Here is a 15,017-nt window from a genome sequence, read left to right as displayed (position 1 = left end):
CCCTGGACCCGCTCCTTTTCATCTGCAGCCCCTCTGTCCCCACAGTCAGAGAACACAGGGCTTCTGCAGGCTGACACGGGGCATTTTCACTTCCCAGGGACAGGCAGGTGGCTGGGGTGGGGCCGGTGCAGCTGTGAGGTTGGTGAAGAGCCCGTCCAGGCCAGGCGTGCCTGGCTGGGGACAAGCCTGCATCACGAGACCACGGTGAGTGGGCTGGGGGTCAGTGGGCCAGGGCTCAGGGTGCTGCCGCCCAGGGAGGTGCTGTACTGAGGGGAGATGACCTGAGAATCCACGCTGAGCCAGGGGCACCGCCCGGAGACGAGGACCCGGAAACATGGGATTCCGGGTGGTGAGGGGCTGTGGTCCACCCCTCACAGGTGGGGAGCAATGTGTCCTGGCTCAGTGCCCCTCCTGGCACCATCTTTGAATCAAGAGCCCCCCTCTGTCCTCAGGCCGCGGGCCGGACCTGCGAGGCCCCTGAGGACGCCCTCCCACAGCTCCTCCCACCCTCCTCCTGGATGCAGCTCCCGTGATAAATTGCGTCGGTGGGGGATTTGGGGGTCCCATCACTTATGCAGCCGTTTTCCTGGGGGAAGTGTTGTTGGCCTGTGTCCAGCAGCAGGAAGGAGGCAGTTTGGGGTCCAAATGGAAGGGGTGCCCGGTGCCCCATACGTGTCCTCTCCGGGCCTGTCTCCTGTCCATAAAAGGACAGATTTACTGATGGGTCCTGGTGTATCTACCATCACTCGGGACTGAGGGGGCAGGTGCGGGGCCAGGTGGGTCCCCTCTGTCCAGGTCGTGACACCGGGGTGGGGTCAGCAGAGGCAGGTCGGAGAGGCCTCCTAGGGTGGAACCAAGGGCACCCAGGCTCCTCGAGGGACAAGGCAGGGAGGCCTCGGGCCCCCCTCTCTCACTGTCCTGGGTGTTTCAACAACATAAAAATAGTAGCAGTGGTCGCCATACAACTGGAACGTCTGGAAGCCTGTAGCCGGGGGCGCGCAATCTGTGCCTCAGTGTCCAGGCTAACAGCACCTGGGCAGCTCTCGGGACCCTGAGAGTCTGCCGAGTGCGAGTGCTGGTCCCACAGGGAAGTAAGTGACCTCCGTGGTCACCCCCCCCAGGAACCTGGCCAGCCACCAGAGGGCAGCCGTGGGACATCCATGGGGGGGAGAAGAGCCACAGGGTCACCGGAGGCCACCTGGGGATGGGATGCCGGTCTGAGGAGGACAGGCAGCCCCGAGGGGGACCGACCTGGAGCTCCTGGCCTCAGCCCTTGAGTGTCCACCATCCTCAAGCGGAGTCTCAAGCTCTTGGCCCATTTCACAGACAGGACACTGAGGCTCCCGCACAGCCCTTAAGAGTCCCGGAGCATTTTCACACGTGTGTGTCCTTCAAATCCAGAGTGTCCCCACTCTACACTCTAGAGGACAGGGCTGGCTGCAGTGGGAGTCCCCTGCCCGGCCCAGCAACTTTGGTGCCCCGTGTGGGCAGCTGGCCGGGCTTCTGAGGTCATGACTGGAATCCCTGTCTCTGAGCTAAATAAGGGGCTGTACATGCAGGGCAGCGCCCCAGGACAGCAGGTGGCTTTCAGCAGAGAAATCTGCTGATGGAGCCGCGACGCCCCAGATCTCAGAGGCCCTGGGCCAGGGCGGCCCCCGGACAGGACATGGAGGGCACTCTCAGAATTCACCTGGAGGTGTCTCACACACTCAGATGCATCCAAGTCCAACAACCAAAGTTCACGTGGGGACGCCCGGAGCCCCCGGGGGTGGTCAGGGTAGGGTGTTGGGTCTGCTCCCCACCCTGGCGGGCTCTCTGTCCACACAGGCTCCAGGCCAGGCCTGGTCTGGATGCTGAGGACAGTGGGAGTTGTACAAGGGGGGCTCCTACAAGGCAGTAGACGAGACAGTGAGGAACCCAGGGAAGGGGTGGGAGGCACGGGGTGTCTGCTGCTCCGCCAGACATCCCTACAAAACACGCCAAATGTAAAGGCCAGAATTCCAAGCCTGCGCAGCAGAGACTTACGTCACAGGGAGACTTCCCCGGGGCCTCGCCCAGGAAGCTGGCCCTGCCGACCGACTTGAGCCACGCCAGCCCCATCCTGGTGGCCCCCGTCAGGCCTGACTGCCACACTGGGGTTGTTTCCTTCCTGCCTTTCCCTGCAGGCACAGAACTCGCATGTGACAGTCTGGGGAACCCAGGGCCCCTCAGCCACAGAAAGAATGCAGATGCCACCTCCTGGCGGCTGTGAGCTCCTCTGGAAGCCTCGCCAGGGGGCCGACACCTGGGGCTGGTAGACACTGCCCACCGTGGAGGCGTCCTCCTTAAGCTGGCCATCCGGTCCCTCCCTTAACCTCACTCAGTGTTTTCTCTCGGGGACTTTTTTCCCCTAGGGCCACACAGATGAGGCAGGCGCCCCTGCAACCTGCCTAGCCCCTTGTCCTGGATCCCATCAGGGGTCCTGGCCCCCAGGTGGGGGCGGGCCATGAGCACTAGAAGCAGACCAGCTCTAAACGAGGGCCCAGGGTGGGATGCCCAGGGGACATGCAGCCCCTCCTCTGGCCTCTGGGATCATGGCCCTGACTCAGCTGCTCCCTGGGTCTTGGCTCCATGCTCTGTTCCCAGCCGGCCCTGTCCAGGCAGAGGGTCAGGGAGCTAAGGCAGAGGGTCAGGGAGCTAATTTGCTCCCGGTCACAGTGGGCGGCCCCCACAGCTCTGCCTGGATCCCCTCCTCCATTGTAGCCCCCCTGAGCTCTGAGGTGAGGACCATCACTGTGTCCCCACCCCCCACGTCAGGCATCTGAACCCCTCATGGCAGCATTCCGGCTGGGACCTGCCCCCTGCTGAGAGACTGTGACTGTGCAGAGGCTGGGCCTGAGGCGGGCTGTGCATCCCCGCAGTGACCCCACCCCGGCTGCTGGGACCCCGGGTGGGAACGGGACAGCCTGCTGCCCACCAGAGCCCACCAAGGTGTGCCCCTCACCCTAACTTTTGGAAGCACTTGGTGAGGCCAGCCCCCAGCTGGGCCAAGTCCCCACCCAGACCTTCCCTTGATTTCGAAAGTCCCTGTGGCTCTGCCAGCGGACATTCCGATCCATGACCGCTCTTGATCCTTCATAGCTGGGAATGTGGGGAGAACAGCCCCCACCGCCATTGCATGGACACCAGAGCCCCCAGCCCCTGGGCCAGGCTGCAGGCAACCTGTTGGTAGATTGGGAACGAGGGTGGTGGGCAGGGGGCAGGGCACTAGAAAAAAATACCTGGTTGGAACCCCTGTAGCCTCAGGCTGACAGCTGTGACGGGTGCGGGGGGGGGGGGTGGGGGGGGCCCAGCACATAGCCCCCTCCTCCCATCTCCGAACTCAGCCCTCGCACCTGATGCCAGCAACTGGCCTGAGACAGCCCCCATGTCACTGCCTGGGGGACCCCGATTCCTTGTCCCCAGCACAGCTTGTCCAGGCCTGTGTGGCCCGGGCCCAGGAGGACCGAGCACACGCATGCCCACTGAGGCCTCATTTGCGTCTGCAAAAACTCGAGCCAGCTGACATGTGTGGGGCATTAGCCCCTATCCTGCCTCTGCTCTCGGTGACGGTGACGGGGCACTGCAAAAGCCCCGGGGGACATTTTTTTAAGAGGTGGTTTTCTTTTGTGCAAGGGAAGCTGGAAAATTCAGGGGAGGGATGGAATTTGAGAAAAACAGCAACAAACCCCCAAGCATCGTGACCTGAGAGCAGAGCAGCCCTGAGGCAGGTTTCCTGCACTCAGCACCCCTTCCTGCTTGTGGTAAGTCTTGGGGGGGCCGGATGGGCTGAGGGCCTGGCACTGTGACCATCCCAGCACTGGGGGGTCACTCGGCTAGTGGGCACCTGCTATGTGCCTAGGGAGACCTCTAAGTTTGGACGGGGCAGAGGGCCAGAGAGGGGAGGGCCCAGCAGGCTGGAGTCCTGGCGCTCTCGGGTGATGGAGGGAGGGAGACGGAGCGAGGGAGCCGGAGCCAGGGGCACTGTTTCAGGCAGAGGGTAAGCGGGTGGCTTCTGGGGTGGGGGAGGCAGTGACATAAGGCGGAGCCACCTCCTCTCCAGCAGACCCTGAGGGAGGAACCCCTGCTGTGCAAGTGGGGCCACAAACCAGGCAGCCATTCTAGGGAGACTGGGGGATGGGGTATGACCCCAGGAGGGACATGGAGAAGCCACCAGCCTGTGAGCTGCAAATTCTTCAGGGTCTGGGGCTCAGCTGGAAGAGCCAAAGTCGGGGCTGGGTCACCTGAAGGCCCCCCGTCTGCTGGGGCCTAGCAGGGCTGTTGGCAAGAACAGCGTTGCCAGGTTCCCAGGGGACGTTCCAGGAGCCAGAGCCAGGTGGCTGCACAGTGGTCACACCTGCCACCGCCTGTGGATAGAGAGCTCAGCGTCATACTGCCAGGAGCACAGGTGGAGTGAGAGGGGCTCCTGCGGCCACCTGCAGGAAACGCAGCTTACCACAGCCAAACCCAGGGCTGCCAGACTCCAAGGCACTCGCCCCTCCCGTCTGCTCCCCTGAGGGTGACAGGGGGGTGCCCCACACAGTGAAGTGACAGGTGAGGAAACGGGAATTGGAAACAGCACCAAGATCGGATGTCGGGCTCATGTTGTTCTCTGACATCAGGCACCATCTGTCTGTCCAAGTTCGGCCCTTTGCTCATTCTCCACAGAGGCTGATGTTGGGGCTGCTGGACCCCAAACACTGAACCCAGGTGATAGAGGTCTCTAGGTGGTTGAGGACCAAAGGCCAAAGATCCAGATAAATGAACAATGAAAAGTGAGTCAGGGGCCCGGCCCGGTGGCTCAGGTGGTTGGAGCGCCGTGCTCCTAACGCCGAGGTCACCGGTTCGAATCCCACATGGGCCAGTGAGCTGTGGCCTCTACAGCTAAGATTGTGAATAACAGCTGGAGCTGGGCTGCCGTGAGCAGCCGGTGGCCAGCGTGAGTGGCCGGCAGCCGGCGAGAGCTGCTGTGAGCTGCTGTGAGCGGCCAACCGACAACTGGTGACCGACTGTCTCAGGCGGGGTGGGGAGCGCAAGGCTCATAATACCAGCCTGGACCAGGGAGCTGTGTCCTACACATCTAGACTGAGAAACAATGGTTTGAACCGGATCGGGGGGAGGGAGGTGGAAGAAAGGGGAGAAAAAAAGTGAGTTGGGGAGATGGGCTATCCGGTCAGCAGAAGACTAAAAATGCCTAGCAAATTGTTTCTGTAAAAGAACTGGTGCCAAGGGCAGGGCAACACCAGAAACCACTCCTGAGACATGAAATACACAATTCCCAAAAGGAAATGTGAGGAGCAAGCACAGGGAGACAGGCCGAGGCCACCTCCTAGCACATAGAATAAAAGCGGAAGGAAACGTCAGCAGGAGAGAGAAATACCGGCTGAACCTGGGCATCCAGCCTGCGGGGCAGCAGTGCCAGGCAGGACACAGGAGGAGTTTGGGGCGCGGCCCTGGACAGAGGCACAGGGACCCCTCGGCTGAGCCGGTCACCTGACAAATGGAGCCTGAAGCTGAGGCTCATCCCTGAGAAGGTGCAGAACCCACGGCTACCAACAAAGAAGTGGACTCAAAGCAAGTCTGGACTCGGCACCCACCACGCGGATGCCAGACCACTGGGCCCTCCAGCGCCGAGGGGACTGGCTTGCAGCCCAGGCCTGAGTGTCTGGCCCTACTGCTGCTCAGCCACAAGGGCCGAGCGAGGACACACAGACACTCGCGGACTCGGAGGTTTAGTCCCCATGTGCCACTGCTGGGGACACGTGATGCCCAGAAGCCGAAGAGAAGGGAGACTCGGAGCTGGAAGGGACTGGGACCCGTGGAGCAGAGCACAGACTGGGAGGCTGTGGACGGAAAGAAAAGGCGACAGAAAGGCAGGGTGAGCAAACGCCTGGGGCCAGACGCTTCCCTGTGGGCTGCAAAAGGCCCATTGTGAAGCAGGACCCCAGTGGCTTCCGTTCCACAGACTGAGGCCGAGAGATGGGACCAGCCCACTGGGCACTCACCTGGCCGCCAGTCCGAGAGAAATTATGTGAGGCGAGCACACAGGCCTCCCAGCTGCACCTGGGCCCTGCTCCGACTGTGTCAGCCCACCGTCCCCAGCTGGAGTCCTGTCATGTCTGAACACGGTGCTCTGGGCCCCCCACATGGTGTGGCTGAGTGGCCTTGAGCCCTCTCCAAGTAGCACCTAAGGGCACATGGTCACGACCCCAGCTTAGCTCCCAGAAATGCTGTCCTGTGAGCCACTTGCGAGAACCCTCCAGCCACTGTGAATGTGCCGGTGAGACCATAGCCGTGGGGTGCCGTGTTGGAGCCGGGGGCAAAAAGGCTCTCAGAGTACTAGCCCTTTATTTAAAAGTTGTGTGATTTGTTCATCTGCGCAGTTTTACTTTTTCAAATATTGCATTAAAGTACTACCTGCCGCGATGACTGAGGTTCTGGCAGCCCCACTTTGAAACTGGTACCTGAGGGCGGGGCTTTGCTCTCCCGACGCTCCTCCAGCCCGTGCCTCCTGACATTGCACAGGTGGAAGGGCTGTGCCCGTATGCAGGCTGGGGGCTGAGTGGACGCAGCCCAAGCCTGTTAGGGCTAAGGGAGGTGGGCAGGGAAGCCGGGCATCTGGAACGCGGTGTCAGGCTCTCAGACCCCAGAGCCTGCCTGGCGTGTGGGGCCCAGCCGGATAAGGACCCTGGCTCCATGGGAACGTTGGCACTCCAGGTTTCTGACCCAAGCCCCAAAGTCCAGCCTGTTCGGTCAGCAGCCTGTAGTGGGAACGTGGGTCCCAGTGAGGCCAGGAACACGGCTGCAGACCCCCAGCACTGGGGAGGTGTGTGGAGCAGCTTCTGAACGACTTTCAGTTCTTGTTTGCAGACCTCAGGCAGATTCCGTCCCGAGGGAGGCCGAGATGGCCGCCTCTGAGCCTCATCCTTCCTCTGGACCCTGGCGCCTCCCCGGGGCGATCACCTCTTACTAGTCCTCCTACTGGCGCCTCCCCGGGGCCGACCGCCTCTTACTAGTCCTCCTACTGGCGCCTCCCCGGGCCGACCGCCTCTTACTAGTCCTCCGCCTGGCCCAGACAGCAACGCCCAGCCCTGGACCTCGGACTTCCTCCTATCCACCCTCGCCGGGAATGTGCTGACGGCTGATAAATGGGCAGCTTCTGGCGCAGTCTTCTGAACAAAGGCCTCTGCGTTCCCTCTCCAGCCCAGCTCGTCCTCTGGTGCACAGGTCAGCCAGGCCGGGAGCAGCGGCAGAAGCAGGCTCCTGGGGACTGTGTCATGTGGAGCAGCTGGTGGCTCTTGCCCCTGGTGGCCGTCTGCACTGCAGACCGGTTCCGGGAAGAGGCCGAGAGAATTATGCGGAGCACACCTGTCATTGATGGGTAAGCGGCCACTCGAGGGGCAGGGACTGGGCCAGGGCCGGGGCTGGGGGGATGTAGGAGCAAATGCCCCTAAGCTGAGGCAGGCACTGGCTTGTCTCTGCCTGGACTCAGTTTTTCCAACTGTAACACAGGCCGCGGTTCTTTGTGGGGTCTGTAGGGAATGCAGCAGGGAGGAGGCACATGCCAGGGCCCCCAGGGTGCTCCAAAACCTGGCCCCACCCATACCCAGGGGCCAGACCCCAGCTCAGAGTGGTAGCTGGGGCTGGGGAGGTTGGGGGCCTGGCCGGGGTCACACCTTCCAGCAGCCACAGCATTTGCACAGTGGAAGCTGCAGATGAGGTGGCATCTGGCACAGGCCCCTGAGGCCACTCTCGACCCTCCTCCTAGAGACACTTTCCCACGTCCACCCCCCTGTATGCACCTGGGTGTGACCCGTCAGCGGCATGGTCAGCTTGACCTCACTGCAATGCTTGGGGGTGTCTCACACTTCAAGGCCCCAAACCAAGCTCCTGCAGCCCCACTTCCAGCCAAGACCCAGGTGACACCTTGTCGCTCCTTCTCTGAGGTCTCAGCCAACCTGGCAGTGCCTGTCCCCTCCACGTCCCAAAGCATCTGCACTGAATGCTGTTCCACCCTATACTTGGCACCTTGTGAGCTGCTGACTCTCCCCTACTTCTGGCCAGGGTGTGGTTCCAGCCCTGACACAGAGTGGATCTTGGAGACATAAACCCCACTCTTTCCTTCCGGCACAGGGCCCCCTGCCTGTGGCTCCCGGGCAGCTCACAGGGCCCTCCCTGCCGCCCACAGTCCTCGGTGCTGCAGGCAGGCCTCACCTCACACTGTCCACTTTTGAGCCTTCCAGGACCCCTGTGTGGAGCCTGTGTGCACCTACCCGGGAATGGCGCTGGCACACACTGTGCTCTCAGGGTTGGGGTACGAAGGAGAGCTCTGCGGGTGCTGGGTGCACAGTCAGGCTCATATGTGTGCAGTCATCACTATTTTTTTGGACAAAAAGCTCTTCAAGGAAAGCAGAAAAAATAGGGAGCTGCAGGGCCTGGGGGAGGACAGGGGAGGGGGCAGGGTGCACCTGGACCCTCTGTCCCCTGTCGTCCTCTCTGCTTCCAAGGGCCCTTCATGGTCTCTGTACACATACTCAGGGGCCGGCAGTGGGAGCCAGGGCAGCTGCTCCTCATTCTGGGGGCTCAGGTATCTGGGCACAAAGAAGGGTCCAAGTTCAGGTGTTGGGGCTATCCAGAGGACCACGTGAGCAGCAAGACGGCTCAAAGAGCCCAGGCAGTTGGAAATCCTCAGGGAGCTGGGATTGTCCAAAGAGCGAGGAAGCTAAGACCAGGCTGACAGAATCCAAACCAACAACGGATCAGTTAGTATTGGTTACCCTTTCAGGTAAGAGACCCAAGTAAGTGGTTTCAGCAACAAAGACATCCAGAGGGCGTCCTGGCATGGTGTTCATAGTGCCGGGAACTCTGTGGTCCCCATCCCCACAGTCACCTCATGGTTTAAAGTGGCTGCACCAGCTCCAGCCATCACATCGGCATGCCACCTAGCAGGAATGAGGAAGGGATATAGAAAGGGCAAAGGATGAGCAACAACTATCTGTCAAAGACAGCCTTTGGAAGCTGCCACAGGGTGGACGTAGTTACATGGCCACACACAGCTATAAAGGGGCAGGAAGTGTCTTTATTTCAAATGGCTAAAAAAGGGGGTGTTTACCAAGGAGAAGGGGGAGAATGGGGAACAGGCAAGCAGCAGTGGCTCCCACAACAGCTGCTGTGTTTGTGCTCAGCACTTGCCAGCCCTCAGACACTCGCCTCTCCCCTTGAGTAGGCTGTCACCACCACTGGGGACACTCAGATAAGGAAGGGAGACCCAGGAGACTGCAGGACAGCGGCGTTGACCCCAGGGCTGAGGGGGCCTCTGTCCCCTACTTTGGGTTCCAGGAAGGGAGGAAGGAAGAGCAAAGTACCCCTCCCTCCTGGAGGGGCCCTGGGTGGCAGCTGGAGGATGGGGCTGGATTTGCTAGACAGGCTGGGGGTCCTCAGGCAAAGGCGTCAAGTCCCTTCCAGGGGCCCTGCCCAGCCCTGCCCCAGGGACAGCGCCCACCCCTGTAGTGACACAGTGACCTTGTCCCCCTGGAGCTCACTCACTGGCTACCACTCAGGCAGCAAAGGTGTCCTAACCCCCAGCCCAATCCCTGCCACGTCAATCACATCTCACAATTCACAGAACACCTTCTCCCTTCCCAGAGAGCAGGGACGGCTTCTGGGGTCTGAGATGCAGGTCAGAAAGACAGGGGTGGCATGTAGGGGGTTGGCACCGGTAGTCCCCAGGCATTCCCAGGACAAACCCCCTCCAGGCCCAGGCCATCCACAGCCCCTTTGTCATCAGATTAGGGACTGACCCAGAGAGTGCCTGCTGAGATGTCCCATCTGTGTGCATGTGCCTGTGCGCGCGTGTGCATGCGTGCGTGTGTGCACATGTGTGCATGTGTGCGCATTGACTGGTTAAAGCTCAGATTCCAACTGGTGAGTCTACCTGGGCCTGAGACCATACATTTCTCATCAGCCCAGGGCCTGTGCTGCTTCTACACACGCACAGGAAGTGGACAGATGACAGAGGCCAGGGAGGGAGTCTGTGGGCCCAGGTCCACGTGGCCATCCTGACCTGTTCTGACCCTCCTCCCGGCTCCCCCAGGCACAACGACCTGCCCTGGCAGCTGCTGACCAAGTTCAACAATCGGCTTCGGGATCAGAGGGCCAACCTGACCAGTCTGGCCCACACGAAAACCAGCATCCCCAAGCTGAAGGCTGGGTTTGTGGGGGGCCAGGTACAGTCTGCCAGCCCTGCACTCTCTTATGTCAGGGTCCATCCTTCTCCCCTGGGTCCTGGCTCAGGTGCAGCCCCTCCCTGGTGGCGGTGTACCCCATCCCCTTGGGGCCACAGGTCCTTGGAGACGAGTCCAATAGCCACCCAGGCTGTGGGGACGGCTTGCAAGATGTGAGGGCATGCAGGGGGCAGGGCAGGGGGCAGGGCCTGGGTCCCCAGGTCCTAGCTCCTATCCCCACGGCCCCAGTTCTGGTCTGCGTACACACCCTGCAACACCCAGAACAAAGATGCCGTGAGGAGGACATTGGAGCAGATAGATGTCATCCATCGCATGTGCCAGATGTACCCTGAGACCTTCATGTGTGTCACCGACAGCCAAGGTGGGCCCCACACCCCCCGACCCTGCCCCAGCAGATGAGCTAAGCGCCCCCTGGGCCCAGGTGCTCACCGCCCAGCCGGGCTGTGCTCACAGGCATCCGACAGGCCTTCCAGGAGGGGAAGGTGGCCAGTCTGGTGGGTGTGGAGGGCGGCCACTCCATCGACAGCAGCCTGGGTGTCCTGCGGGCGCTCTACCACCTGGGCATGCGGTACCTGACCCTCACGCACAGCTGCAACACGCCGTGGTGAGTGACCTCAGGGAGGCCCAGGGGGGAGGGGCTCAGGCAGCGCCCTGAGGGTCCGGCAGCCTACTCTCCTGGTGAGTCCCCAGTGGGGGGATGACCACTCTGCCCCCTGCTGCCTGCTCTCCTCTCCCAGGGCTGACAACTGGCTGGTGGACACAGGGGATGATGTGGCCCAGAGCCATGGCCTGTCGCCCTTTGGGCAGGTAAGTGGGGGGTGGGGCCAGGACCACGGTCACCCTCAGAGGACAGTGTCTCAACTCCCAGGACCTGTTTCCTCACCTGCAAAATGGAGCTGGCAGGGGTGGCCCCACGGTGGGACCCACTGGTCACTAGCATGGCCCCAACTTTCTAGCCACTGCCCAGCAAGAGGCCCCCGCCCAAGTGCCCTCCCACCATGCCTAGACCTCTGGGCGGGGGCTGCAGCGAACCCCGGAAGGCCTCGGTTCACAAGTGTGCACAGGGCAGCCCGCAGGGCCCAGGGTGCCAGCCGTCACGCTCCGTGCCCCCCGGGCTGGGCTCTCCTGGTCCCCTGAGCCCCGTGTTCCCTCAGAGTGTGGTGAGGGAGATGAACCGGCTGGGTGTCATCGTCGACTTGGCCCACGTGTCCTTGGCCACCATGAAGGCCGTTCTGCGGCTGTCCAAGGCCCCCGTCATCTTTAGCCACTCTTCGGCCTACGCGCTGTGCGCGCACCGGCGCAACGTGCCAGACGATGTGCTGAGGCTGGTGGTGAGTGGTCCGCTCCGCCCCGGGGCGGTCCTGACGCGCTGCAGCGGGCCGTGCTGGGCCTCCCCGCGGTCCTGGGGCACCTCGCTCCCTCCCGGGCCCACAGCTCCACCCTCCTCCCCGAGCAGAACGAGACAGGCAGCCTGGTGATGGTGAACTTCTACAATGACCATGTTTCCTGCAAACCGGAGGCCACCCTGTCCCAAGTAGCGGGTAGGTGGCCGTGAGCAGCCCAGTGGCTGAGCGGGGCAGGGCCTCTCGCAGGACCCACACCTGTTGCCTCCCCAACCAGACCACCTGGACCACATCAAGGCGGTGGCGGGAGCCGGAGCGGTGGGCTTTGGTGGGGACTTCGATGGTGTTCCAAGGTGAGGGCCCACGGAGACGGTGGTGCGGACGAGCTGGGAGAGCCAGGACCCCCGTGACGTGTTATGAGGGCTGGAGGAGGGAAGTGCGTCCTGAGGACCTCCCCGGAATGTGTCGCTCAGAAGGCCACTCCACCGGACCCCCAGTGCCTCAGGATGGGGGGAGGCGGGGGGCAGATCAGTGGCTTCTGGGGAGGTGGATAGCCCCTGGGCCTCCAACCCATGGGCTGCAGAGCCCCGTTCTGTGCCCTCATCTCAGGCTCCCCTCGGGGCTCGAGGACGTGTCCAAGTACCCAGACCTGGTCGCTGAGCTGCTCAGGAGACAGTGGACGGAGGCAGAGGTCAGGGGCGCCCTGGCTGCCAACCTGCTGAGGGTCTTTGAGGCCGTGGAGCAGGTGAGGGGGCTGCTGCGCTCGCCTCCCCCTCCCCCCTTCTCCTCTTCCCCCCCACCCCCTCCCCTCTCGCCCCCCCCCCCAGGCAGGCAGCCCAACCTGTGTCTATCCCCAGGTGAGCAATCATGCACAAAGTCCTGAGGAGGAGCCCATCCCACTGGGCAAGCTGGAGACTTCCTGCAGGACAAACTACGGCTACTCGGAGGCCCCCAGCCTCCGCCAGCAGTCGGGGGCCCTGCTGGCCTGCCTCGCTCCCCTCCTTCTCAGCCTGTGTCTTCTGTGACACGCTGGGGACCAAAACCCCCTCGGGCTCCTGGAGCCTGGGGGAGACTGTGGCCATCAGAGCAGCCAAGACTCCAGGAACACTGCCCCACCCTGCACAAGCGCTGGCCCATCCTGAGCAGGCACCTGGGCTCACCTGGACAGCACGTGGGAGGTCAGCCACAGGCCCAGTGACCCTCAATAAAGACAGTGACCCCTTTGAGTCCTGAGGGTGTGTCATCAGCACCCTGGCCCTCGGGGGGGCTCCTGTGCATCCCAGTACAAATTGTGAGAAATGGCCCCCTGGCTGGACATCTGGACACAGGAGTCCTGGGTCTGGGCAGGGCGGCGCCAGAAAGGGCTACGGGTCTGAAACAGGGCTTGGCATGGACACTGCGGGAAGGCCTTCAAAATCACGTGGTCCAGGCTCCAGCACCACCCCCACGCGTGTACACGTGTGTACACACAGACATGTACACCTACACACCCACATCCCGTGATTCCCGTACACACCTGCACCGCACACTTACACACATCCTGAGTGATGCACGCACATACCTGCACAGGCACACACACACGCCTACACTCCCACATCTTGTGATGCATGCACACACCCACCCAGGTTTGGAGCAGGGAGGGCTCTGTGGGGCCCACTCCTGCAGTCTCCTCCCACATGAGCACACAGAGCGGCAGGGCACAGCACCCCCTCTGGACATTCGGTGACGTGTCTTGAGACGAAAGGGCTAGTGGGTGAGACTCAGGGTGGGATTCAGCACATCACTGCCGCCCCCTTTCCAGGCCCCCCAAGAATTCTGCCCCTGGACAGCGCAGGCTGCAGGCTTCGGCACTGGGGGTGGGTCGGCCTGACGGGGCAGGAATTCCTCTGCCCAACTTCTCCATGTGGTGTGAATCCCCATGGGGCGCCTGTCTCATGGGAGGCAGGGGCCCGCCTACAGGTGCCTGCGGGTCTCCCAGGCCCTGGGAGCCAGCAGGGGCCTGAGTGGGCTGGGAACCCTGCCTAGGCTGGGGCCGTCTCTGGTCCTGCGCCCTGTCCCCAGCAGGCACCCTGTCCAGGCGGATCAAAAGTGACCAGAAGGGGCACATGGGGGCATCTGCTGATCACCTGGGCTTCAATACTAGTCCTGAGATAGTCTGAACCACATTAAAAGCACACCAGAGCGTGCCCGAGAATACACTGGGCTCCCAGAGTTCTGCTGTCCCACGTCAACTCTTCACACTCGCTAGTTCTCTCATTCCCTCATGCCCACCTTGAGGCAGAAACACACAGGTTTTTCCCGAGGATGGTCTGGGGGTCCCGGTAACCCAGGCCCAAAGCTGGAGCCCCACCATGGCATGGAGCCCCATCTTGGGGTGCACGCACATTCCCTAGGCAGACAGGCCGCCCTCCCAGCCCATTTCCCCTGGAAGGACGCATATCAGCACCTTCCAAGACCAGTGCCCAAGCAGCCTGAGGGCCCTGGTGTGAGGGACAGCAGAGGGCACACCGGAGCTGGAGCTGGTGGCTGGCCAGGTACGAGTGACGGGGGGCCAGGCTGAAACCTGCCATCGGTGCTCACTGGTGTTTTCCAGGGCGCACAGAGCATGTGCAGACATGGCTTCCGGTGCACACAAGAATAACTCACGCCCACACATGAGAATAACACACCCACAAATCCATGTCGATGTATAAATGGAATAATAAGTAGGGAGCAGAACTGCAGATACAAAACCACCACCAGTGTTACCAGAAGACTCCATGGCACGGAAGTCAAGGGTGTCACATGACATTTACATGTTTGTAATCTTCAAATTTCTCCCCACAAAACACTCAATAGAGAGGAAATACAAGCTTTGGGGGAGCAGTCTGGACACCTGTCCCAGGTGAGTGACAAGACGGTGCCATGTGCTGAGACAGAGGACACGATGCCACTTCTGTGGGATTCCCGTCAACAGGTGGGACCTCCATGTCGTCACGTGAAAATGTCACACCAACCCTAATGGAGGGGCAGTCTGCAAAGGAACTGGCCAGCATACCCTGCGACCATCCAGGTCATGGAGACAAAGAAACAGGAGGGACGTAATGTTCGTAATGTTGGGTAGTTCCCTGCTTATCCAGGGATGTATGGTCAAGCAGGAAGTGGATATGGAGGACGCTGGTCCACGTGAGTACAGACACTATGTACTTCACAACTTTTATGAAGTTTAAAGTTGTTCCAAGGTAAAAACTTAAAAAAGAAAATTCAAATTCCGGGCTGACTCCATCTGTCTGGGTGGGGCCTTACACCAGCCCGCCTGCCCTCCTCCCCAGCCTCCTGTGTGGGGAGCTGGATGGCCAGAGTCCCACCTGTGGCTTCCCCCACCCCAAGGCCACCAAAGCAAACCTGGAGAAATTTCTCAGGGATCAACCTG

At 61.6% G+C, this 15,017-nt stretch overlaps 1 protein-coding gene across 3 annotated transcripts; it reads left to right on the top strand.

The window, feature by feature from the left end:
* The first annotated feature begins 186 nt into the window (after positions 1-186).
* DPEP1 (dipeptidase 1) lies at positions 187-12,906 on the top strand. Of its 3 annotated transcripts, XM_033128975.1 has the most exons (12): positions 187-204; positions 3,660-3,782; positions 7,222-7,399; positions 10,112-10,244; positions 10,491-10,623; positions 10,716-10,866; positions 11,000-11,069; positions 11,417-11,593; positions 11,719-11,803; positions 11,883-11,958; positions 12,215-12,350; positions 12,463-12,906. In XM_033128975.1, the coding sequence occupies exons 3-12, from the start codon at positions 7,296-7,298 to the stop codon at positions 12,628-12,630; spliced, it is 1,233 nt and encodes a 410-aa protein (XP_032984866.1). In that variant the 5' UTR covers positions 187-204; positions 3,660-3,782; positions 7,222-7,295; the 3' UTR covers positions 12,631-12,906. The 3 variants fall into 3 exon arrangements, with proteins under 3 accessions (XP_032984866.1, XP_032984865.1, XP_032984864.1); XM_033128974.1 differs by lacking the exon at positions 187-204 and having other exon boundaries at positions 3,615-3,782; XM_033128973.1 differs by lacking the exons at positions 187-204; positions 3,660-3,782 and having other exon boundaries at positions 7,136-7,399.
* Positions 12,907-15,017: the final 2,111 nt, after the last annotated feature.

The sequence above is a fragment of the Rhinolophus ferrumequinum genome, chromosome 15 (genome assembly GCF_004115265.2).
Source record: "Rhinolophus ferrumequinum isolate MPI-CBG mRhiFer1 chromosome 15, mRhiFer1_v1.p, whole genome shotgun sequence".
NCBI lineage: Eukaryota > Metazoa > Chordata > Mammalia > Chiroptera > Rhinolophidae > Rhinolophus > Rhinolophus ferrumequinum.
The sequence above is the reverse complement of the archived record's forward strand: the minus strand, read 5'-3'. Positions and strand labels throughout refer to the sequence as shown.